The sequence below is a fragment of the Triticum aestivum genome, chromosome 4A (assembly GCF_018294505.1).
Source record: "Triticum aestivum cultivar Chinese Spring chromosome 4A, IWGSC CS RefSeq v2.1, whole genome shotgun sequence".
NCBI classification, from domain to species: domain Eukaryota; kingdom Viridiplantae; phylum Streptophyta; class Magnoliopsida; order Poales; family Poaceae; genus Triticum; species Triticum aestivum.
The window spans coordinates 173,936,397-173,961,069 of NC_057803.1; the positions used below are offsets into that span (position 1 = coordinate 173,936,397).

The 24,673-nt window shown below is 46.5% G+C and overlaps 1 protein-coding gene across 1 annotated transcript; it reads right to left on the minus strand.

Annotated features, from left to right (window-relative positions):
- Positions 1-1,632: 1,632 nt before the first annotated feature.
- LOC123085751 (NAC domain-containing protein 1) lies at positions 1,633-3,952 on the minus strand. The gene is made up of 3 exons (XM_044507448.1): positions 3,617-3,952; positions 3,163-3,470; positions 1,633-2,630 (listed from the first exon to the last, which is right to left on the minus strand). The coding sequence occupies exons 1-3, from the start codon at positions 3,780-3,782 to the stop codon at positions 2,040-2,042; spliced, it is 1,065 nt and encodes a 354-aa protein (XP_044363383.1). The 5' UTR covers positions 3,783-3,952; the 3' UTR covers positions 1,633-2,039.
- Between the last annotated feature and the right edge of the window lie 20,721 nt (positions 3,953-24,673).

The window sequence follows — 24,673 nt, forward strand, 5'->3', positions numbered from 1 at the left end:
AGCGTCAAAATAGCTGCCCTCGGGTCCTTCCGACCTGCTTCTTTGTTTCCCTGCCGCCTGCATGGGCTCACGAACGGCAGTGCGCTGGACGAATTCTAGTCGTCGCCAGAACCCGCGCGGCCGCCACGGCAGCAATTCCCCGTCACTCCGATGGCTCCCCAATGGTTAAAAACGTACGTAGCGTATGGTCCGCATGAGCACCGGCTCCTAATCTAATCAATCAATGGAGCGCCGTGACAGGGAAGTGGGAACGGAGGCCTCCCTCAGGTGGCCCGTTTCCGATTAACAAGCGTTATCCGGCGAGAAAATTTGGCTCCGGCCAGTGGCGAGGGGATACGTGAGAGGCCGTCTCGCGCGAGCTGCCACAAGGGGAAAACGGCTGGGCGATGCGAGGTGGAAGACGGAATATACTTCTGAATCTTTCGTTAAACTACTATCCGAGGTCTTTTGGTTGCCTTGCCGTCTTACCGTGAGATTCAGAGAGTTTGAGGAATGTTGTGCCTTATCTGCATGCATGGGGAATAAAGCACGAGCCGGTATGATACCATTGTTTTCAACCTTTGTTTCAGGACATAGATGGGGTGGGTGGTCAATGCGCTCTACTTACTTCATTACTTGCGTGTGCGGCATGGAAAATTTTACATATGGATAAGCATCTCCGCCTTAGGAAAATATAAATAGCATGGCACTAGCAGATGACTAGATGTACATGGTGCTATGGAAAGTAACAACCAGATAGTAAAAGCTAATAGTAATCTACACACACGAGACATGGCCAAGGGCTTCGTTTATTCCTTTCAATTATTAATATTTCTCTCAAGGAAGGACTCTGCCGGCTGGTAAAAGCAAAAGTTAAAACACTCGATGTACTACTGTACATTTCAAAGCAGAATAGTAGTACTCCGCCAATTAAGTCGGGAAAACTACAGAGCCGTAGAAAACCACCACACTCAGATCCACCAATCCAGCTAAAGCTCAACATGCGTGAGGTCCTGCCAGCGCCTTGACTTTTTGTTGAACCATCATCCATCCGTCCGTCTTATCGTGATTCTTGACGATGGATCTGCTACAGTGAATCAATAATTAGAGCTGTCCTCTGGCTGTGGCTCCAGGGGACCTGCACTGCACTGAAGTGCACCCATCCATCCATTAATTGATCCCACTCCGAGCCGCCAAATGGGCCATTTTTTGTTTGATCCGTGACATGGATGTTCCTGGACTTGTTGATGTGCATGGCAATATCAGGATGCCTTGGTGGCCGGACAAGATTCTACATGGACAAAAAGCCTCTTGGCCAATCTGAAGAAAACTTCAGCCGGATGAAAAGGCTGTCACCCATCCGCTACCTGAACTGAAAGCTAAACGCCATCCACAACTTGCCTGCTTTTGGCCAATTATTAAATGCCCGGGTTCCATATTCTTCTCTCGTCCGTCCTTTATGTGTTTTTCTGGCTATTTCCCCTTCTTCTGAATGGACTAATTATGTTCTTGGAGCAGGTGTTCCTACTTGTGATTTTCTCGTCCCTTTCTTTACTTCTTTTTTCTTGAATTCGACAATCTTCTCGTGTATGGCTGAACATTTCTGCATACAGACCCTTGAGTACAATAGTAAAACATGATAAGATGAATTAATGGTTCCATTAAAGAATCTATTTTCGCTGTTTTACATCTTTGTTCCAGACTTTCAGTCCGTCGATCTCAGTCTGATCAAGCCCTTCCTAGCACGGTCGTAAGCTTCAAGTACATGATTGTACTGCATGCCTAGGAGACAAAAATATTGTGTACACACTACAAACCATATCTACTAGTATGATCCATGGACCTAGCTACTCGTTCGATACACACACCTGACGCAAGTAAAAGTACAATCCCTTTTCCTATATATATTGACCAATAATTTGTCTAATTTAGACCTATCTTGTGCAATAGACCCCCATAATTGTTCTTCAAATCACCAGTTCGCCGGTCGTATATAATTCAAACTGATGGGGTTCAAGTAGTATAGTGTGTATCCACCGTCAGTTCATCCGATCCCCATGTTAGAAACGGAGCAGCGTCTGATGGCCCTGGCCTAGTGACGACCCCTGCAAGGTGTTGTTGCCTGTTTGGAACGTTGTTGCACCCAAGCAAGAAGTGTTGGGCTTCTTGCCCGTCACCGCCGCCGCTGGCTGGCTCGTCGACCCGTTACGGTCACCGTCCTCCGACGGCCTCTTGCGCTTCCCGGCGGCACCCTCGCCTCCCACCGACGTTGAGGCTGACGAATCCATCTGCCCCAGCTGCGGCATGCCGTTCACATGGAATTGGCTCATGATGGGGTGACCGAGAAGGGCGGCGTGCTGATCGTGCCGCGCCATCAGCGCGTGTCCGCTGTCCTCGAAGAGCTGCGCCAGCGAATACTCGTTGAGCAACTCCGATATGGACGGGATCTTGGGCATCCTCTGTGTGCCGCCGGCCGCGGCCTGCAGCGGATAGCCGCCGGCGCCGCCTTGCATGATCATGCCGGCGCTCGACATGGGGTAGCCGGCAGCGCCAGAAGGCTCGTCAAGCTCGTGGTCGGACAGCGGTGGCACCGCCATCGGCGATGCTTGGCTGGTCTTCTTGTAGATCCGGCACAGCACCCAGTCATCCAGCTGCATACATATATGCCAAGACGGATCGCACGTAGTATTAATTTTAGTTAAAGAAAAAATCTAGAAATAAATGAATAAAGCTTTCAATCAAGCAGGCGAAAGGTGAATCAGTCATTAACACGCGTATGCATCAATCAGGCCTATCATTGTCGGATCTATTGACTTCGCGCAACCATGCCAAGTATGCCTAAAGAACATTTCTTTAAACGAGACACGCACATTAAAGCTAGCAGCTCTTGCGTCCACTGGCAAGCCACTGCACAACCCGATTCCATTTTGGCAAAATCTGACATGCCGACGACACGAACCCGTACGCCCTCCCAGAAAAATCGCTGTGCAAGTGCGCGGGCAGGTGCGTGCATATCGTTCGGTGCCACGCATGCGACTACCATGACACGAATTGACAGACATATAAGATCTACTCCTATATGTGGTTTTATACTCCATACTAGGGTTTTGGGTGTTCAGTTCAGTTGATTTAATTTGTTTATATGTTTGATTGATTGCTGTACCGTACGTGCTGGCGACTTACCCTCATGGAGGCGTTGCGGAACTTCATGGGGCGGTAGGTGTTGGCGGCGTGCGCGTCGGCGGCGGCCAGGCGGTATTCGTGCATGATCCAGTTGGTCTTGATGCCCTTGGGCGGGCGGCCCTTGTAGAAGACGAGGGCCTTCTTGACGCCGACGCTCTCGCCGGTGGCGCTGCAGCGGATGGGCTTGTCGGTGCCGGTGGCTTTCCAGTAGCCAGAGCCCGCGGCGCGGTTCGGCCGGACACCGTTGGGGTACTTACGGTCCCTCGGCGTGAAGAAGTACCACTCCCTGTCCCCGTAGCTAGCCTTGGCTGGAATTAATTAACCCCCAAAATTAAAGAAACAAGAGAAATAACAGACGATTATTGAGATGAGAGTGAAGCTAGCGCAAGTGGGAATCAAATGAATGGATCATCAGCATGCATGAATCATGATCTGTTGGTGCAGAGGTACTAACATGGCAGGGCCCATGGGTCGAACTTGTAGATATCAACGTCGGCGATGATGGAGACGGGGCAGGGCGATTCGGCGGCGCGGTTGCGGAGGTAGTGGAGGATGAGCTCCTCGTCCGTCGGGTGGAACCGGAAGCCCGGCGGCAGCATGGCCGGGTCGGACATGATCATCGCCACGCCACGCGCGCTCGATGACAAAAACCCTAGCTAGCTAGCTAGCTAGATAACTTCGACTGCTAACCAGGCTTGGAAGAAGATCTGGTAGCTAGAGGGAGCTAGCGATAGATGAGCAGAGCTTGTAGGTATGAGAAATGAGGAGCTCGAACTTTTGGAGACGAGAGGGGAGGGGCCGCTTATATGGTTGCGGAATTTTGTCCTCTTGTGCGCGTGACGCCTGGCCATGGCCCGGCCAGGAGGGAGGGAGGGAGGGCTTCTCTGTGGTTTCGTCGGGAAGGGGCCGGGTGTGTGGTTATCGTTGATTCGTTATTCCTCACGTCCGGCGTGATGGCGCCGGGGATTGGGCATGGACATGGGCCGCCATGACGTCGGCCGGTGAAACTCGCTGGCGCACGCACGTGTTGCCTGCTGAGCGATGGATTTGGGCCGAATCTCTCGCCCGATCCACCCGACACAACGGAATCCCACACCGTTTTTTTTTTGTGAAGTTTTCGGATCCCACACCGTTGTTGCAGAGTAATAACACGGCTTATATAGTTTCAAAAAAAAACACGGCTTATATTCATTCAGCCAAAAAATGATAGGAAACTCTGTTATTCTTTTTTGACATAAATGAATCGTTCCTTGGGTTTTTTGCCAAGGATGCATGAGTCAGAGTGTAGAGACTCCGGACTAACATATAGGCAACTTCAGCTAGATTAACAGGGATAGAACAAAAAGGAAGGTATGCAATATGTTGACAAATTTGTGGGTCTAGTAGCAAGGCCAGATTTAGTTCGACACTACAGTGAGATGGCGCGGAAACAGGTTATGAGGGTAGGATTTGTTTGTTTGGGCTTTTTCTGGCTAAGAAAGGCATATGCTACAGACAAGAAATTGGACCCGTAGTAGGGTTAGTCTGGCAAAAGAAAGAAAGCGTAGCGGTACCATATGCAGCTTCAACCTGTATTAGCTTTGTCTTGTATATGAATTGTGCTTGCTACTATTCTTGTGCATATTACCTAGTATGATATCGATGTGGTGGACCCATTATGCTAAGCAGGCTATTTGAACTATTCTTTTCTTGCGAGGGAAATAAGTTTGAACTATATGTTGGAAATATGGGCAATTTATTAAATGATTTTTTTACATCATTTAGCAAATGATTTAATCCCACCCTTGCCTTGTGAGGGAGTCCTGAACTAAGGGGTCCTCGGGCGTCCGGCCTGTTAGCCATGGGCCGGACTGATGGGTTGTGAGGATACAAAGACCGAAGACTGCGCCTGTGTCCGGATGGGACTCTCCTTGGCGTGGAAGGCAAGCTTGGCGATCAAATAAGTAGATTCCTTTTTTTGTAACCGACCTTATGTAACCCTAAATCCTCTCGATGTCTATATAAACCAAAGGACTTAGTCCGGAGGAGGGACAATCATTACCATAATCATAGCCAGGTTAGACTCTTAGGGTTTAGCCATTACGATCTCGCGGTAGATCAACTCTTGTAATACTCATATTCATCAAGATCAATCAAGCATGACGTAGGGTATTACCTCCATAGAGAGGGCCCGAACCTGAGTAAAACATTGTGTCCCTCGTCTCCTGTTACCATCGATCCTAAACGCATAGTTCATGACCCCCTACCCGAGATCCGCCAGTTTTGACACCGACATTGGTGCTTTCATTGAGAGTTCCACTGTGATGTTGACGACAGGATCGATGGCTCGCCTTGTTCTCAAGAACAATATCACCGCCGGAGGAGCACTGGCCCCGGGCCAAACCCTCCGGCTGGGTGGCTTTACCATGACCGTTTGTTCGGTTGTTGAGCCGATGATGACCTCCCGGGTCATCTAAAATCCCCTTCGTATCGACTCCGAACACTCCAAGCAGATGGATCCAGCAGAGCTTTCGTCTTTAAACGAGCTCCTAGATCGCATCGCCGCCCTGGGGCCGCCACATACTACGATCGAATTGGGCTTAAACCCGATCAGGGAGAAATCAAATCTCCACCGATCACCCACCAGATAGCGATAGTCGAGGAGCGAGGCGACAGCTCTTCATCCATACTAAGGATGGACTATGTCCGGATCTCCAGCTTCGAAGAGCCGGATACCCACCTGCGAGGAGATGCATCCTGCCCTCCGAACATAGAATTGGACGACGGGCCTAAGAAATCAGTGGATATCCCGGAGCCCGATCTGTTAAGTCCGGAAGTCCTTCAGACTCCGGATCCAAAGTTGGGCCAGGGTTCAGATTTAAAACCACCCACCCACCCAAATATAAGCGCTCTCATGAGTATACAACAGCAGTCTCAGGAAATGGTCCACCACTTCTGGGCCAGGTTCCTTCTTGTCAAAGACAAGATTAAAGATTGCCGTGACGAGGAAGCGATCTCAACGTTCCGCAACAATTGCATGGACGAAGGAATCCTCAACGCCATCAACCGCCGTCGCATACTACAGTTCGCTGACTTGGCAACTATCGTACAGAAGTACAGCGTAATGGAAAGCGCCTGAAAAACTCAGGCAGCCCGTTGGGAACCATCGGTCCCCACTCAATCCCTCATTCAAGCAAAGAGGGCGCGCCCTTGTAACACGCCAGGTCTAATAGTAAAGAAATATAAGTCCAGTACGAGGCGCATAACCATTCTGGAAGGATGGCTTGATGGGCCATGCAAAATACACGCAACACCGGATAACATACCAACACATAGCCTTAGAGCATGTTGGATACTCCGGCAAGTGGCCAAGAGCGGCGAGGATATCCTCACCAAGAATACCCCAGAACAACACCCCCCAGAAGACGACGACCCCAAAGTACTAACGGTCTTCAAGACATTCGCCTCAAACAATAGGCACAAAAGGGCACTCCGCGAACTCGCCGAAGTCTGTCAAATAGCAGCAATAAACCCTTGGAACGACACGGCTATAACTTTCAATGCCGGTGACGAACCAAAATACAGGACAGTCCGAGCACCAACCGCCTTGGTCCTCAGTCCAATCGTGGATGGCTTTCGGCTCACCAAGGTTCTCATGGACGGCGGCAGCGGACTAAACCTCATCTACGAAGATACACTCCACAAAATGGAAATAGACAGGAGCCACATCGAGCAAAGTAGCACGACCTTCCGAGGAATCATTCCCAGCCGGGAGGCATGATGTGCGGGGAAAATAACACTCGACGTGGTATTTGGCACGCCGGAGAATTATCGGTCAGAAGAAATAACCTTCCAAGTGGCCCCTTTCAACAACGAATATCACGCCCTCACTACTAGAAAAAAGGTTTTTAACGACCGTATATGTGGTCGTTAAAAGTCGCATTGTTGTCGTTAAAGGTCAATAACGACCACAATATGCTAGTCGTAGTAGGCTCCATCGTTAAAACTAATTTTCCGGTCGTTATTCTTATAACGACGAGATAGTGTGTGGTCGTCATCCCTAAGGCAATAACAACCACAATTATAGTATTAGCGAGCACTTTTGTCATCGCTAATAATTTTATATCATTTCCATTCAACCACCTATAGAATCCTTAGTAGCATCCAACGCTTAAATGTTATCCGCATTAATTAGGAAGCAAAAGAATCTCAATATTGAAAGGGTCATAGCCTCTTTTATTAGTAAAAGTAAGATCAACTAACAAAATTCCAACATACAAATCTGGAATTAAAACGGCATTTAAGACATTTGAGTCAAAAACACTCCTTACATGACCAATGTACTTCTCATATCTAATTTGGAAATGGAAAAACTAGAAAATATATTCTTTATTAATCTTCAATCGAGGGGCGCCATCATTGGTTGAATGGATATAATTCTTCATCGGCGACTAATACCTCCTCATGCTTCTTTATACCAAGGTGCTCCATCATTCCTACAAAATGTTGAGTAAGTTATAAAAGTCAGCTCACATAAATAAATCGACACAATTGCGGCCGATAAAATCAGTATATGAGAGTAACTTACTTGAGCATGTTGGATTTTATGAGGAGTCTGGTAGACCTCTAAGAATTGTCAGAAATTGGCACAAAGTACAGGACATAAGACGAAATATCTGGCCACTTAGTTACAAATCGATATTTGTTGCAAGTAAAAACTAAAAGAAAGTACTTGCATATGCCCTGAGTGACAAAATAGAACATAACTAGAAGGCATTAATGGTTATAGGCCCAGAGAGCATCAATATATAATATGAATGATCATAATGGAATTCAAATGCAAACATCCGTGGCTCTTATTAAAATCAGACAGGAGCACCGACCACCAGGAGCAACTGCAAACACAAGATACAATAAAACAAGAAACCATTGTGGTGCCAAAAACATTTTTTGCCGAAGATAATTAAAGTGCACAAAGAGTATGTTGGAAATAATGATGGCGTGTGTTGTGTTGTATCCGGGTTGTACGCAGAACAAATACCTAGTATACTAGGATTAAAACTTGCAACCAAGTAGGTTAGCCTGTGGTTGTCCTAGATGCTATATATACGCATGCATACCCTTTTGTAAACATTGAACAACAACGAGAAATAAAAGAAAAGAATCAGGCCCAATACAAGGCAATACGCCCAGTTTTTTGCATATACATGTGTATTAGTACGTTTCCAGCCGTGAGGACCGATCAACGCAGAGATCAGTTAGGTGATGTGTAAGTGTGTGTTGCTTCAGGCTTGAATGAATTATCTAGATACTAGCTTTGGTACTGCGTGTTGCTTCGGCCAGTTTGGGACAAGAATCAAACTGCTTGTTCTCTTTTACAAAAATCCTCACATATGAACAATCAATTTCCATGTACAAATAAATATAATCTATTGACTAATTATTATACAGGCTAAATCATACCTCACGCATTGGCATGATTGCTGCAGAAGACAAATACCATCTTCTCTGAACTTAAAGTTCAGAATGAACTTAATACATGTTTCGAGACCAGCAAAAACTGTGATCTCAAACGGATTTTTCTGACCGTAGTATTCAAACCTGTAGAAATAAAAGAAACCAAATCAACACTATACTTATTGGAACTGATTCAAGAACAACTAGACCTATGCAAAATCATCTTCTCTGTACAAAACAACTTAAGCGATTAGTATCTTCCTAAAATACCTTAATTGGAGAAAGGTCATCTAAGAAAAACATGTCAGGAAGAGCTTGCTCGACCACTCTCACTAATTCTCTTCTTTCACAAATAAATCTGCATAAAGGAATAAGAGAATCTTCACGGTCAGGTGTTCCTTGGTGTTGTGGCGACACATGCGCCTCCTCCTCCCCGCTCAGATCCTACTCCCACGAGAAAAACAATCGGTCCCTGCCGCCGCCGCCTCTCTATCCTCCTCACCCCAACAATGCGTGGAAGGCCGGTCTAGGGTTAGCCCGTACCTCTCCTGCTCGGCTTCCTCCCGATGGCCGTGGATGTGGAGGACATGGATGTGTTGTATCTTGGGAGATGGGTGGATGAGGGTCATAACCGAAGGCGGAGGCCATGCTCATGGTGGCGGATCGGGTGGAAGAGGAAATGAGAGAGAAGCGGATGGCAATGTGGGAGATGAAACGAAGGAGAGGGAGTCAGATTAGGAAGGTAAGGATATTAAAGGAGGAGGAGATTGGGTCAATGACGACAACACCCATGGGCTTAAAAAAGAGTAATTCGGTGTTTGTTACATGTAGTTTTTCTCTGAGGTGGTTGTTACACAATAGTTGGTAGCCTTAGCCTGATCTCCACCATGCGAGGTTCGCTTAGTTTTCTTTTCTCTGAGGGGGTTGTTACACGATAGTTGGTAGCCTTAGCCTGATCTCCACCATGCGAGGTTCGCTTAGTTTTCTAATGACCAAGAGTTTCTTCCTCTCGTCGTTAATAATAGTTTTTCTAGTAGTGCCTCTTGGGGCAAGAGGCATTTACACGCTTCCAAGATGTACCTCATTACGGGTACATGAAGCTTAAGATGCCCGGGCCTAATGGCATAATCACTCTCGCCAGTGATCCGGACATAGCACTCCGCGCCAAAAATAAAACTGCATCCCTGGCCCTTGAGGCATTATCTGAAGCCCTCGCGGCCGAAGAATTAACCGCACTGCGCTCCACGGTGGACAGAGATGATGTATTCTTAGACAAACGCCCCAAATCCACCTCCTTCAAGCGAGCGGAAGAAATAGTCAAATTCCAGGTCCACCCAACGGACCCCAAGAAGACAACATCTATTAGGGCACAGCTAGACCCAATGGTCGATGCCATGCTACGTGATTTTCTTCGCGAAAATTGGGATACATTCGCCTGGCACCCCTCTGACATGCCAGGAATCCCTCAACATATTAAAGGGATACAAACCGGTCAAACAAACACTGTGGCGCTTTTCCGAACCCAAATGTCAAGACATGGGAGAGGAGCTAGCCAAGCTAATCGAGACCGGATTCATTAGAGAAATAACACCGTCGTCCCTATTCTGGATACCATCATATCAAAATGAAGGAATCCGACCAAGCTGCAATAGCATTCATCACCCCATATGGGCCATTCTGCTTCAACACCATGCCCTTCGGGCTCAGGAACGCCAGCGCCACCTACCACACATGATCCAAACATGCCTGGAGAAACAGATTGAAAAGACAGTTGAAGCCTATGTGGACGACATTGTGATCAAGACAAGGCACGTCGAAACACTAATAGACGACGTACGTCTCACATTTGACAACCTCCGCGCATATGACATTAAGCTCAATCCGGAAAAGTGTATTTTGCATCCCCACAGGAAAGCTACTGGGCTTCATAGTCTCCAACAGAGGAATTGAAGCAAATCCAGCCAAAATCCGAGCTCTGTCACAATTGGCTACGCCAATAGACCTTAAACAAGTCCAAAAACTTGTAGGTTGCATGGCAGCTCTAAGCCGCTTTATCTCCAGATTGGGAGAAAAGGCACTGCCACTCTATCACCTTCTACGGCGAACCGATCACTTTGAGTGGACGGACGCGGCAACAGCCGGACTGGAAGAAATAAAAACACTTCTAGCGAGCAACCCAATCCTGGCCGCGCCGAATGTCGGCGAACCCATGTTGCTATACATATCGGCAACACATCAAGTGGTGAGTGCCGTGCTAGTCATTGAACGAGAACAGGCCGGACACAAATTCCCGCTTCAGAAACCAGTATACTATGTTTCCACTGTCCTTACACCATGCAAATCCCGGTACCACCATTATCAAAAGATAGCATACGCGGTCTTCGTGGCATCCCGAAAGCTACGACACTACTTCCAGGAGTGTTCGATCACGGTGGCTTCCGAAGTACCACTCAACGACATAATAAACAACCGCGATGCCACGAGCCAGATTGCCAAATGGGCCATTGAGCTCCTTCCATTTGATATTACATACAAACCACGTCGAGCTACTAAATCCCAAGTACCGGCTGGCTTCATCGCCGAATTGACAGAGGCCGAACTCCCTAAAGAGTATGACACATATTCCAATTGGGTTATGTATTTCGATGGCTCCAAAATGCTGGCAGGGCTAGGAGCGGGCGTCGGTTTAACGTCCCCCAATGGACAAGTCGTTCAGTACGTACTCCAAATACTATGCACAGACTCCAACAACGCAGCCGAATACGAGGCCTTATTGCATGGTCTTCGGATGGTTGTCTCCATGGGCATACAGTGCCTGGAAGTGCGCGGGGACTCAAACCTTGCAATATCTAAAATAAATGGAGACTTTGATGCCAAAGATCCGAAGATGATAGCTTATCATAATGCCGTCCTCAAAATGTCGGTTCGGTTCGAGGGGCTCGAGTTCCATCACGTGGCCCGAGAAAGTAATCAAGCGGCGGACGGTCTTGCTCGTATCGGTGCCAAGCGCGACCCCGTCCCACCCAATATCTTTTTGGAAAGGCTTTTTAAGCCATCTGTGGTGTGGCAGGGGGAGAGCAGTAACACTAGTCCAGATCCAAACACAACCCTAGATTCCGAACCCACCAATATCATCGGAGGCTCAGCCATCGAAATAACACCGTCGGCCCATCTCATTATGGCAGTTATTGCCCCATAGACCGAACCCTTCCTGGCCTACCTTAATAGGAAGGAACTTCCTGAGGATCAAAATGAGGCCCGCCGCATTGACCGGCGTTCGAAGGCCTACAAGGTTCACGACGGAGAGCTCTATAAGAAAAGCGCTACCGGAGTCCTTCAAAGATGTATCTCCGAGGACGAGAGGCGGCAACTCTTGGCTGAGATTCATGCCGGTCTCGGCGGGCACCACACCGCAGCTCAGGCCTTGTTAGCAAGGCCTTCCGTACAGGGTTTTATTGGCCGACGACCCGAGCAGATGCACAGGACCTTGTCCAACGTTGCGTCGGATGCCAACTCTTCGCTAACCAAAGTCATATGCCCCCACCGCCCTACAAACAATCCCCATCACTTGGCCTTTTGCGGTCTGGGGACTAGATATGGTTGGACCCCTTAAAGGAGGAAGCCATAAGAAAAAATATCTGCTGGTCATGGTGGATAAATTCACTAAGTGGATAGAGGCCAAACCAGTTAAAACGGCCGAGTCCGGGCCGGTGATAGAATTCATATCCGGCGTTGTACACCGTTATGGTGTTCCACACAACATCATCACTGATAACGGCTCCAACTTCACAGCTGACGGAGTGAAAGCCTGGTGCGCTAATCTGAGCATCAAGCTTGATTACGCCTCTGTCTATCATCCGCATACAAACGGTCAAGTTGAACAAGCCAATGATCTTATTATGAGTGGCATCAAGCCTAGACTAGTGCGGTCTTTGGAAGGATCAGACAAGCACTGGGTTGAGGAGCTCGACTCCGTACTCTGGGGGCTGCGGACCACGCCCAATCACACTACCGGATACACACTATTCTTCATGGTGTACGACGTAAAGGCAGTGTTATCCTGCGACATTATTCATGACTCACCTCGAGTGCGCATGTACGAATAGAGAGAGGCTGAGCTTGATCGGCAGGACGGCTTGGATGCCCTGGAGGCGGAGCGCGACGTCACAAAAGCACGTTATGCATTTTATCAACAGCAGGCTCGTAGGTATCAAAGCAGAGAAGTGCGGGCCAAGACTTATAATGTTGGCGAACTCGTTCTACGCCTGCCGGAGAAGAAAAAGGACAAGCTCAAGACCAAGTGGGAGGGTCCCTTCATCATTGACGAAGTTCTCACCGGACGAGCGTACCGCTTGCGTGATGCGTCAGACAATCGCTTAGAGCCGAACCCCTGGAACGTGGCCAGACTCTGACGATTCTATGCCTAGCGCCGAATCATGTGTTCGTCTCCTTCTTCCCATCGTTTCCATTATTGTTTCTCTCTTTTCGTTTTTGCTCTTTAGCTTTAAAGCTTTCGTGCGGCTAGACCGTACACCCCTGACGCATATATCTTCAAATATGTACGTCCATTACACCTGGGTGCTTCTTGGACAAAAGCTTGCTATTATTATTTTCCGAGCATTAAGCTCATTACATATGCATTTTCTCCCATATGTACCTTTTCTGCGCCATTATATGTATCGATATGACTTAAGTTTTGGCCAAGCTGGGTTGCCTGGCTCCTATGCGTATGCCCTACATTCCCATTAGTTCGGCTAGGGCATAAAAGGAGCACCTCTGCGATTGTTACTGCCGGGTCATCCGGATGTGTACCTCAGACTAGGTGAAGCTGAAAGCTAGCGTTCTTAAGGGAATATTCAGTCAGTGGATTAAAGATGCTTTTTCGTATTCACTCCATTGTGAACCCCCAGAAGTTACTTATACTGCGATTTTCTCAATCACAGTTCGGACATGCACATGAAACGCATGCACACCTAGGGAAAGGAACCCTTAACGGAACTATTCTCTCTGGAAGATGTTTCTTACATAATGTAATATAACATAACTAGCTGAATACAACTTGTCTATTCAAGAAACTATGACCCCTACGCCTGTTTTCCATGCATACCCCGGTCTATTCGGCCGCACTGGTATTCGGAAACACTCCGCACCTTCGGGTCCCAAGGTTGAAGCGAAAAGGTCTGCCATGACAATCGTTTTACATTTCAGCTAGGATTTACATATATCACGGAAAGTACATAGTCACTTAGACTCATAAATTTCCTCCTCTATACCATCCAACATGATGTCTAACTTACAATCCTGTTGGGAATATTTTGCAGCTACTGCTACTTGGTCATATACCAAATTAACGGGCACTTCTTTCCCATCGGACCCTACAGGTCCGACCCGGGCCATGTGATACGGATCAAGCTTGGTATACCATGTTTTCACCATGGCCCAGGCCTCTCGTGCACCCTCCTGGCATGCCGATATTTTTCATAATCGGATACATCGCCGCGCTCCCTTGAATAGCTCTACAAGCTCCTCCATATTTCCTGGAGGGGAGGCGGATGGCCATAAGGCCTTAGCAACACTCCCCATTGCCTTCCGAGCTTGCTCATGCATTTGCGACAGCCTTTGCAGCAGATCATCCGACAATCCGGACATCTCCTCTTCGGGACGACCTGTCAGCATACCTGCAAACATAACTTTGTCAGTACCTTTCTTCTCTGAACTATTATAAGGTAAGTTCGGCCACATACTGAATATGCCTCCGCGCAGCCTTTTATTCTCCTTCATGGATTCGGCCAGTTGGTCCCGTACATCTTTCAGTTCCTCGCCCAGCTGGATGTTGGAATCCTAGAGTTTTTTCTCTCCTCTCTGACTCGGGTCAGAACGCGCTCGCCTGCGGCATGTAGTCTCTTCGCCTCTTTCTCGCTCGTTTGAGCAGCCTTCAGTTCCTCAATTTGGTCTGACGACCCTGTTATGAGACAAACAACAATATCAGCACAACTGTTATATAATCATTGTTTCTTGATGGAGGGAAATATTACCAGGAGACGCCTTCTTGGATTTCTCCAGTTTGGCACGGGCAGCAGCTAGCTACGTCTGACACTTTTCTAGCTCTTGGGCTAGCAGATCGTTCTTCTCCGTAAGAACCTGGTTATACAACGATACTCAAATCAATTGTAACAACTGCTTCAAGTCTCGGGGGCTACTGGCATATGGTTATCATATTCGGATAAAGTAAACTTACCCGCACATCTTTTAAATGCTGCTTTGTGGCTCTGTTAAGCCCATCTCGAGCAACTCGGATGTATGCATCAGCCGAGCTGAAGGCGTTAAATGCCTCTTTTGAAAAATCGGGGTCTTGTAAAACGGCCCCGCAGCACCGATGATTCATGGCGCTCTCCACTTCCGAGTTGGTGACGGATACATCATCCAAATCCTCGGCTGGAGGACAGTCCGGCGTCACACCCGCATCAGCCCCTGTCTTTACGTCAGGATCTGGATCCTGGCTGCGGGAAGTATGACCGGCCGGACCCCCGGATATAGTCCGGCACATCTTTTTCCTGATATAGGATAAATGGAAAGGTCACAGTTGGACGTGACCGCCAAGGTGCATATTTGCAAATCCATACGTCTTTGATGAAGGCTCGGCCGTATCTTCGTTTGCCTTCCTCTTCGAAGGCTTGCCCGGTATGGGGGCGCTCTATTCGGAGATTCCCCCGGGGCAGCATGGCGCGCTGAACGCCTCCCCTTTTGAGCACAGGACAGTGTGGTGGGTGAGGAAGAATGAGAAAACTCTCTTGGACAAGGTATCTCCGAATTACTTACATGCGAGGCAGGAAGGAGACCGAGGTAATCGGCGATGATGGGTACATCCGTACCGTCATAGCTCGTCTGATAGAATATTCCATCCTCGAGCTCCATAAATATGTCCGGATCTTCTTCATATCCGGGGTCAAGATCCCGGTTGCGATTCTACGACTGCTGATAACCCACAAGTATAGGGGATCGCAACAATTTTCAAGGGTAGTGTATTCAACCCAAATTTATTGATTCGACACAAGGGGAGCCAAAGAATATTCTCAAGTATTAGCAGCTGAGTTGTCAATTCAACCACACCTGGAAACTTAATATCTGCAGCAAAGTGTTTAGTAGCAAAGTAATATGATAGTAGTGGTAGCGGTAGCAAAAGGTAACGATAGCAAAAGTAATGTTTTTGGTGTTTTGTAGTGATGATAGCAATAGCAACGGAAAAGTAAATAAGCGAAGAACACTATATGGAAAGCTCGTAGGCAATGGGTTGGTGATGGAGAATTATGCCGATGCAGTTCATCATGTAACAATCATAACATAGGGTGACACAGAAATAGCTCCAATTCATCAATGTAATGTAGGCATGTATTCCGAATATAGTCATACGTGCTTATGGAAAAGAACTTGCATGACATCTTTTGTCCTACCCTCCCGTGGCAGCGGGGTCCTAATGGAAACTACGGGATATTAAGGCCTCATTTTAATAGAGTACCGGAACAAAGCATTAGCACATAGTGAATACATGAACTCCTCAAACTATGGTCATCACCGGTAAGTATACCGATTATTGTCACTTCGGGGTTAACGGATCATAACACATAATAGGTGACTATAGACTTGCAAGATAGGATCAAGAACTCTCATATATTGATGAAAACATAATAGGTTCAGATCTGAAATCATGGCACTCGGGCCCTAGTGACAAGCATTAAGCATAGCAAAGTCATAGCAACATCAATCTCAGAACATAGTGGATACTAGGGATCAAACCCTAACAAAACTGACTCGATTACATGATAGATCTCATCCAACCCATCACCGTCCAGCAAGCCTACGATGGAATTACTCACACACGGCGGTGAGCATCATGAAATTGGTGACGGAGGATGATTGATGATGACGATGGCGACAGATTCCCCTCTCCGGAGCCCCGAATGGACTCCAGATCAGCCCTCCCGAAAGGTTTTAGGGCTTGGCGGCGGCTCCGTATCGTAAAACGCGATGATTTCTTCTCTCTGATTTTTTTCTCCCTGAAACCAAATATATAGAGTTGGAGTTGAGGTCGGAGGAGCTCCAGGGGGCCCACGAGGTAGGTGGGCGCGCCCTATGGGGGCAGGCGCGCCCCCACCCTCGTGGACAGGTGGTGGCCCCCCTGGTCTTCATCTTTTGCAAGGATTTTTTATTATTTCCGGATAGATGTTCCGTGAAGTTTCAGGTCATTCCGAGAACTTTTGTTTCTGCACATAAATAACACCATGGCAATTCTGCTGAAAACAGCGTCAGTCCGGGTTAGTTCCATTCAAATCATGCAAGTTAGAGTCCAAAACAAGGGCAAAAGTGTTTGGAAAAGTAGATACGACGGAGACATATCAGCTGCCGGGCAGGGTCATGGATCCCCTCGACAACATTTCGCCATTCCTGTTATGGGCGGATAAGATACTGCCTGCCAAGAATGATTTCGAGACAGGAGTAGAATAGTGGAGTTAGACCTTACCCAGCTAGGAGGATTGTACATGGAAAATCCGTCTTGATATTGGAGACGGGTGAACTCCTCCTTCTCCCCTTTATACAGTTCGGCCAATATTTTGGCCAGAGCGGCGAGGGTCTTTGGGCCCTTCCGACCGTAGCATGAGGCGTCGTATTCCCTGTTATAATGCCACATGGGCAGCCCTTTGTATTCGAGCGGCTGGACCCCCCGTGCTATAGAGATCGCCATTACCTCGACTATTGACAATCCAGACTGGGCAAGCATCTTAATCTTGCCCAGCAGCAGGCCGATCTCTGCACTATCCTCTTCCTCGAGGCTCCGAGGACGCCAGCTATGGCGTTTCTTCAACAGAGCACTTGAAAACTCGGGGAGGCCCATACAGACGGGGTCGGGAAGAGCGACGTCGTTGATATATAACCATTCGGAAGGCCACTCTTCGGAAGCTTTCTTCGGCATGCCAGACAGGTATCCGGTCCCAGCGATGCGCCACACTTCGGCTCCTCCTACTTCAAAAATTGACCACCTTGATTACGAGGGACGAGGCAGAATAGTCTTCTCCGTAAATCGAAATAGGCCTCGCAGCCCAGGAATAGCTCGCATAGAGCAACATAACCCGCAATATGAAGGATAGAGGCGGGAGTGATACTGTGCAGCTGGAGGCCGTAATACTCCAGCAAACCTCGGAGGAAGGGATGGATCGAAATCTGACACCTCTTAACAAGAAGGGGACAAAGCATACTTGTTCTCCCTTGGACGGATTGGGGAAGTTCTCCACTTGAGCCCCGCCATTGAAGGACGTCATCCCTGCTCGTACGGGGACCAAATCCGCGCGCGGGGGGGGGGGGGGGTGGAGAAAGCCCTGTGTTTGCAGCTTCACCAGCTGACTGTGAGAAACTGGACATCTCTCCCAATCTCCCTTTTCGAAGTTGTGGGGACGAGAGGAAGAGCTGGGAGCGCTAGCCATGTTGGGGTGGTTCTGCTCTGCAAGCTTTGAGGGTTTCTTCCATGAGATTTGGAGGGGATCTGAGATCTATTCTCTTTAAATAGGCACCTTCTGGTGCGGTCAAGGTGGTATATGCAAAAATACCCCGACCTCTCGCATTCGCTCGACACGTGGAAACTGAAGTTGTTGATGCGCAAAAGCCGAGGGGTACAACATTAAATGGAAGGCCGAACACACTACTTGGAAGTCATCAGTGGAGGAACCCTCCTTGCAATGCCGAAGACAATCTATGCGCCGAACACCTTGTCATTGAAGACTGGTTCGGGGGCTACTGAGGGAGTCCTGGACTAAGGGGTCCTCGGGCGTCCGACCTGTTAGTCATGGGTCGGACTGATGGGCTGTGAAGATACGAAGACCGAAGACTGCGCCCGTGTCCGGATGGGACTCTCCTTGGCGTGGAAGGCAAGCTTGGCGATCAAATAAGTAGATTCCTTTCTTTGTAACAGACCTTATATAAACCTAGATCCTCTCGGTGTCTATATAAACCAAGAGGACTTAGTCCGAAGGAGGGACAATCATTACCATAATCATAGCCAGGTTAGACTCTTAGGGTTTAGCCATTACGATCTCGTGGTAGATCAACTCTTGTAATACTCATATTCATCAAGATCAATCAAGCAGGATGTAGGGTATTACCTCCATAGAGAGGGCCCGAACCTGGGTAAAACATTGTGTCCCCCGGTTTATGTTACCATCAATCCTAGACGCACAATTCGGGACCCCCTACCCGAGATCCGCCGGTTTTGACACCGACACCTTGCATGAATGAGCTAAATGGGACCTCTAGGATTTATTAGGAATTCTGAGAATGGTTATTGGGCTGGCCCAAAATAGACCAAATTCCAACACTATAGAGTGCAAACGTGCGACGTGCGAGGAATGAGCTCGAGTGATAAGCCATAAATCTTGAAGACGAATCTGGATATCTTTCCTTATTTTGATAGGAACTATGTCAATGATTAATGCACCGCAGATCTTACGATCTACTGGATGTCGTGAAGAGGGTAGAAGGAAGGAAGGTTCCCATGGAAACCTCAATGGCGATGAAGGTGACACGATGCTTTTACGCAGGGCCAAGCCCCTAGATGGGTAAAACATATGTCCTACCTACTAAGCTTTATTAATCAAAATGTGAATTACAATTGTGTATGTGAGATCTACGGGGAGCTAGGTTACGGGCCTTGCCTCCGAAGATAGTCGCCCTATGATGGAAGTCTAGCCGCCCCTTGTAAAGGTAGACGAAAGCTGGTAATAAGGAAACTATCATTGTCGAATACAATACGATCGGGTGATCATATTGTTACAAGGAATGTATCTTCCCAAGCTTAATCCATGCTCGTCCTCGAGCATGACCATGACAAAAGAAATATTTTTATTTGTGAATGCTACCTTAACATGAATATGATTATCTAATTCAGTCTCATGAAAGTTTAACTCAAAAGAAATGTGATTCAAAGCAATTATCTTTAGTTGATAACAAGCAAATAACATTAAAACATATAGATAAACAAGCTCTTTCTTTTCATGAATCAATGCGTCAAATCAATGTTTCCATTACCAAAGTTTTAGAGAAAATGTCTGTACTATGTACGAACTTAGCATTATTCAATCTTCATCTTATAGTGACAATCTTATCATAAATCGGCCTCAAGACCGATGTAGTACACAACTACGCAACCCTTCCGCATTATCCACTCGATACTCATGCAATACATGAGCGTGGGTCTAGACCTTAGCACTTAATGAAAAACAAGTGAATAGTGATGGGGTTAATGAGAAGTAAAAAAGGAATATAGTCTTACATCAATGCAACTGATCATTAGGCAATGGAGAGTCCTTATAATCGATGTTAATGTAAGGAGTAGGGATTGCCATGCAACGGATGCACTAGAGCTAAGAATGTACGAAAGCTCTCCTATGGATTAGTGGAGTGTGCATCCAACTTGCTTGCTCGTGAAGACCTAGAGCATTTGAGGAAGCTCATCAATGGAATATACATGCCAAGTTCTATAACATGAAGTCCCTATTAGTATATGAAACATGAAGCACATAAAAGCACTCTATAAATGTATTAGTGATACTTTAAAGCACTTTGTGATACTTGCTAAAACTAGGTGCTACTTCAAACTATAAGTGTATACTAGAAAAAATAGTAGAGTTGCTCCCTCTATTATCTCTCACTCCCTTTCTCTCTCTAAGGATGGTGCCATAACAAGACAAAGCTAGACTCCTCCTTACTCTCTCGTAAGAGTGGTTGGGTAAACCCCAAGTGTAAGGGTGAAGTAACCTAGCAAAAAGTATTTTGCGTCGATTGAGAATCAAGGTTTATCGAACCAGCAGGAATTTCATCTGCAACTAAAGTCCTCGGTACCTGCACACCAAACACAAAACAGTCTTGCACCCAACGTTTGAAGAAGGTTGTCAATCTTCTTGTCCTACTAGTTATAAGGATAAATTGTATGGTTTGGTAGGAATTTATATAGGACAAAATAATAAAACGGAACAACAACGAAAGTAAATAGTAACAATGCATATGAAATTAAAGAAGATAGACCCAGGGAGCCATAGTTTCACGAGAGACATCTCTCCAAGCAAGATAAATGTGTTGTGGTGAACAAATTATAGTTGGGCAGGAATTGAACTTCAATATTTATATCTATGACTTTGATCATTCATGTCATAGCCTTGCATAGGCATTACGCCTGTGATATGTAGACCGTTATGCAACTGAATGTACAACTAGTACTCCACCTAAATTTCACTATTCAGAGTGCATCTTGAGGTCTTAAGTTCATACAAATAGAATACTGCAATAAGCATGATGACATAATATAGATAGTAAAACTATCACCCAAGTGTGATAAAGAAACCATCATTTTATCCTTAGTAGCAACAATACAATATGTGCTTGTTCCCTTTCTGTCACTGGGATGGATCACCACAAGATTGAACGCATTACCATACACAACTCCCTCTAAAGAACTACCTATTAAACTTGGCCAAAGTAGACAAATAGATCGGAGAGCATATATGACTACTTAATTACGCAGCAAAATAATTTCAAAAGATTCAATGAACAATCTAATCATAAAGTGTTAATTCATCATATCCCAACAAACATAACATGGAATTACATCATATGTATCCTGATCATGTGAGGTAGCTCACAGAAACTTTGTATTGGATCACAGGGGAGAGAGGATGTCATGTATCTACTGCTATGGACCAACACTGGTACATCGACGTGCTATACAAACGATTTTTAAACCCTTTCTGCAGCGGCGTTTGGAACCGTCGTCAAGTGAGAATGGGTGATAGGGGGGGTCCTTCCCACATGACCCAAGAACCGTCGGGGATAGGCCCTCCTGGCTCATTGGCTGGGGCAAAATGAGCTCAGGTGCGATCTGGTGGGGCATCGAAACCCAATTGTTTCCGTTCGGATGTACATCCCACACGGTGAATCCTAGAAAATCATTTCTGTTCGTATGCATATCACACACAGTTCTTTGTGTGGAAACGTTTGTGCAAGGTGGCCTAACACAAACAGTTCGCTGTCGGAAGCTGTGTGTGATTGTTAGTGGATCGAGCACCCTACTTTCTAGAAACCATGCGGGTTGTTTGAGTTCATCGCCCACGGTGTTGTCTGAGTTACCGTTTGTAATAGAAAACCCCAATAAGCAGGGTAATTAGCCTATTATTGATAATCCATGTACTAACCAAATTTACATTTCTTATAAAACACACCAGATATTTCATATCCGTATAACAGCAACCATGATTTCATAATCGAATTACATCAGAAAGCTTTGGCACTCAGTTACGCCATTACACAATAACACCAAGTTTCACATGCAACATCAAAAACCTTTGGAATGTAGCATCATACACGGTAAATAGACAGATGAATCTCATCTAGGAAACTACAGAAGCGAAAGGCAAATATTGAGCCTTCAGTGATGTTGAATGTCCTTACAAATTTAGGCTAGTGGCTATGGATAATTGCCCGCCCAATCTTCCTCCTCTTCAGCAAGACTTCAATATTGTACTGTGGGTGTTGAATGAATACCTTCCTCACCTCTTGACCATGCAGGTGGTTTGAGAGGTAATCATCAATGAACTGCTTTGAAAGGTACTGAAAACAAAGATATGCATAAATCGCTGTTATAAATTTTGAAATGGCGCAAGGGGTAAAACAATGTAAAAGAGTTAGTACCATCCTATAGTTGACTAATGTAGTCTTCATTGTGCAAAAAACGATCTTGCTGTTATTCGTCGCAAGTTTCTTCATCCTAACAATCTTTTTAAGTTTCTTGACTTGACTGATATTCATGGACATCTCATTTCCCCATATGCAAAATGGGTCGAACAGTGGGTCTAAGCCTCTGACAGCAGGACTTACATGTGCAAGACCAAATTGTAAGAAACCTAAATATTAGAACGATTCCTGCAACTGCACAATAATGTCCTATTAGCCAAAGGACCATGCTTGAACAAATCTCGATGGTAAACCGCAGTGTCTCCCATTGTTTCCCTGCAACACACATAAGGAAGATCTTGATCAGGTTAACTAAGAGTTGCCATACTATCAGTAGAATATGTATTGAGTACAACCAAATTCGATTGGTGACACATGCATAACAATACAAAATTGTACCTATAGCAAATGAAAATCAAATTGCAGAACTGAACCAAACAGTTAAATGGACAACAGACCAAATGAACCAAAATAGTTAACTGAGCACGACATTGCAGAATAGAAACATGTACTAGAAGATAAGATAGTTAACAAATCAAAGAATGCTTGAGAACAGTACTACGAAATGTAGCAATTATTGGACCAAAGTGTTAACTGAACATTACATTTTAGAGGACCAAACTGTTAACTGAACATCAGATTGCATATTAACATTACAGAGGACAAATCACTAGAAGGCACTGGCGGTGGCCTCGAGAAAACAACACGAACTGTATTTTAAAGTAGAAAACCGCGTGGCGGTGTCGACGGTGGCCTCGAAGACGAGGCGCTCCTCCAAGATCTGGCGGTCAGCACACATGGCAGCCATTGCAACCTCATGCGCGTGTGCGGCCACATGCTACTGCGATTCACGTTATACTGCGTGTGAAATGGATGTGGGCGGCGCTTAATTGGAGGAGGGGGACAGTGATTTCGGCGGAAGGTGTAGCATCCTCGGTCCGGGCATGTGGGACGGGAAAGGAGGAGGATGGTGTGGGTGGGGTGTGGATTACCTGACCATATGGACGAGGCCGCGTAGGAAGAAGAGGGATCGGCAGCAAGGAAGCCGCACAGCGAGAAGAAGGGTCGTCGGCGATGAGGCAGCGCTGCAAGAAGAAGGGTCACCGGCGAGGAGGCGGCGCTGCAAGAAGAAGGGTAGCCGGCGAGGAGGCGGCGCTTCAAGAAAAAGGGTTGTCGGCGAGGAAGCTGAGCTGCCAGTAAGGAGTAGTGAAGGTTTGAACTTGGAAAACAAGGAGAAACAGTGGAAATGTGGCTTTTGGTGGGAGGGAGCGGCCGGGAGATAGATATCTCCATGGTGGAAAAAAAGAATTTGGTCAGTGACGCGAGAAACTGGCGCGCAAGTGTGGTTCAAGCGGGGGTGGTGGACTGTAGACGACAAAGTTTCCCGCGTAAGCCAGCCAGGAGAGTGCGCCAAGATATTTTATATCGCATCCCACATGATTCTTTTTAGTAAACTGTTTGTGATATACCTGATTTTTTCATTATGTTTTGAAAGACAAAATGGTGTTACAGAGGGAAAGGATGGTGTTTGAATTGCTACAACATTTACGTACAGTGAAAATGCAACTAGGACATGAGTGTCGTGTTTAAATTTGGAATTATTTCGGGTTCGTTTGGCATTTTTATGCATTAATTGAGTTTCTGGACATTTAATGTGCATAATTCAAATTTCAACTATAAGCACATGCTCCAGTGCACCAAAGTTTGTTCAAAAATCACATGTGTGTCTTTGGGTGAATTTATAGGTCCCATGCAAGAAATGGGAATGAAATTTAAACATCTAGGCGTCGTGGCTCAGCCGGAAAGATTGAGAAACTTGGTTTTTTATTTCTTGTAAATCCAAAACACGCCTGAAAATCATGAAACTTGGTTTTTTAACGGTTGCGCGAGTCCACACAGGGATCCACCCACGAAGGGTCCACGAAGAAGCAACCACCCACAAAGGGTCCACGAAGAAGCAACCTTGTCTATCCCACCATGGCCATCGCCCACACAGGACTTGCCTCACTAGCGGTAGATCTTCATGAAGCAGGCGATCTCCTTGCCCTTACAAACTCCTTGGTTCAACTCCACAATCTTGTCGGAGGCTCCCAAGTGACACCTAGCCAATCTAGGAGACACCACTCTCCAAGAAGTAACAAATGGTGTGTAGGTAATGAACTCCTTGCTCTTGTGCTTCAAATGATAGTCTCCCCAACACTCAACTCTCTCTCATAGGATTTGGATTTGGTGGAAAGAAGATTTGAGTGGAAAGCAAGATTCATATGGTAGGAATGGAATGTCTTGGTCTAGAGATCAAGATTCA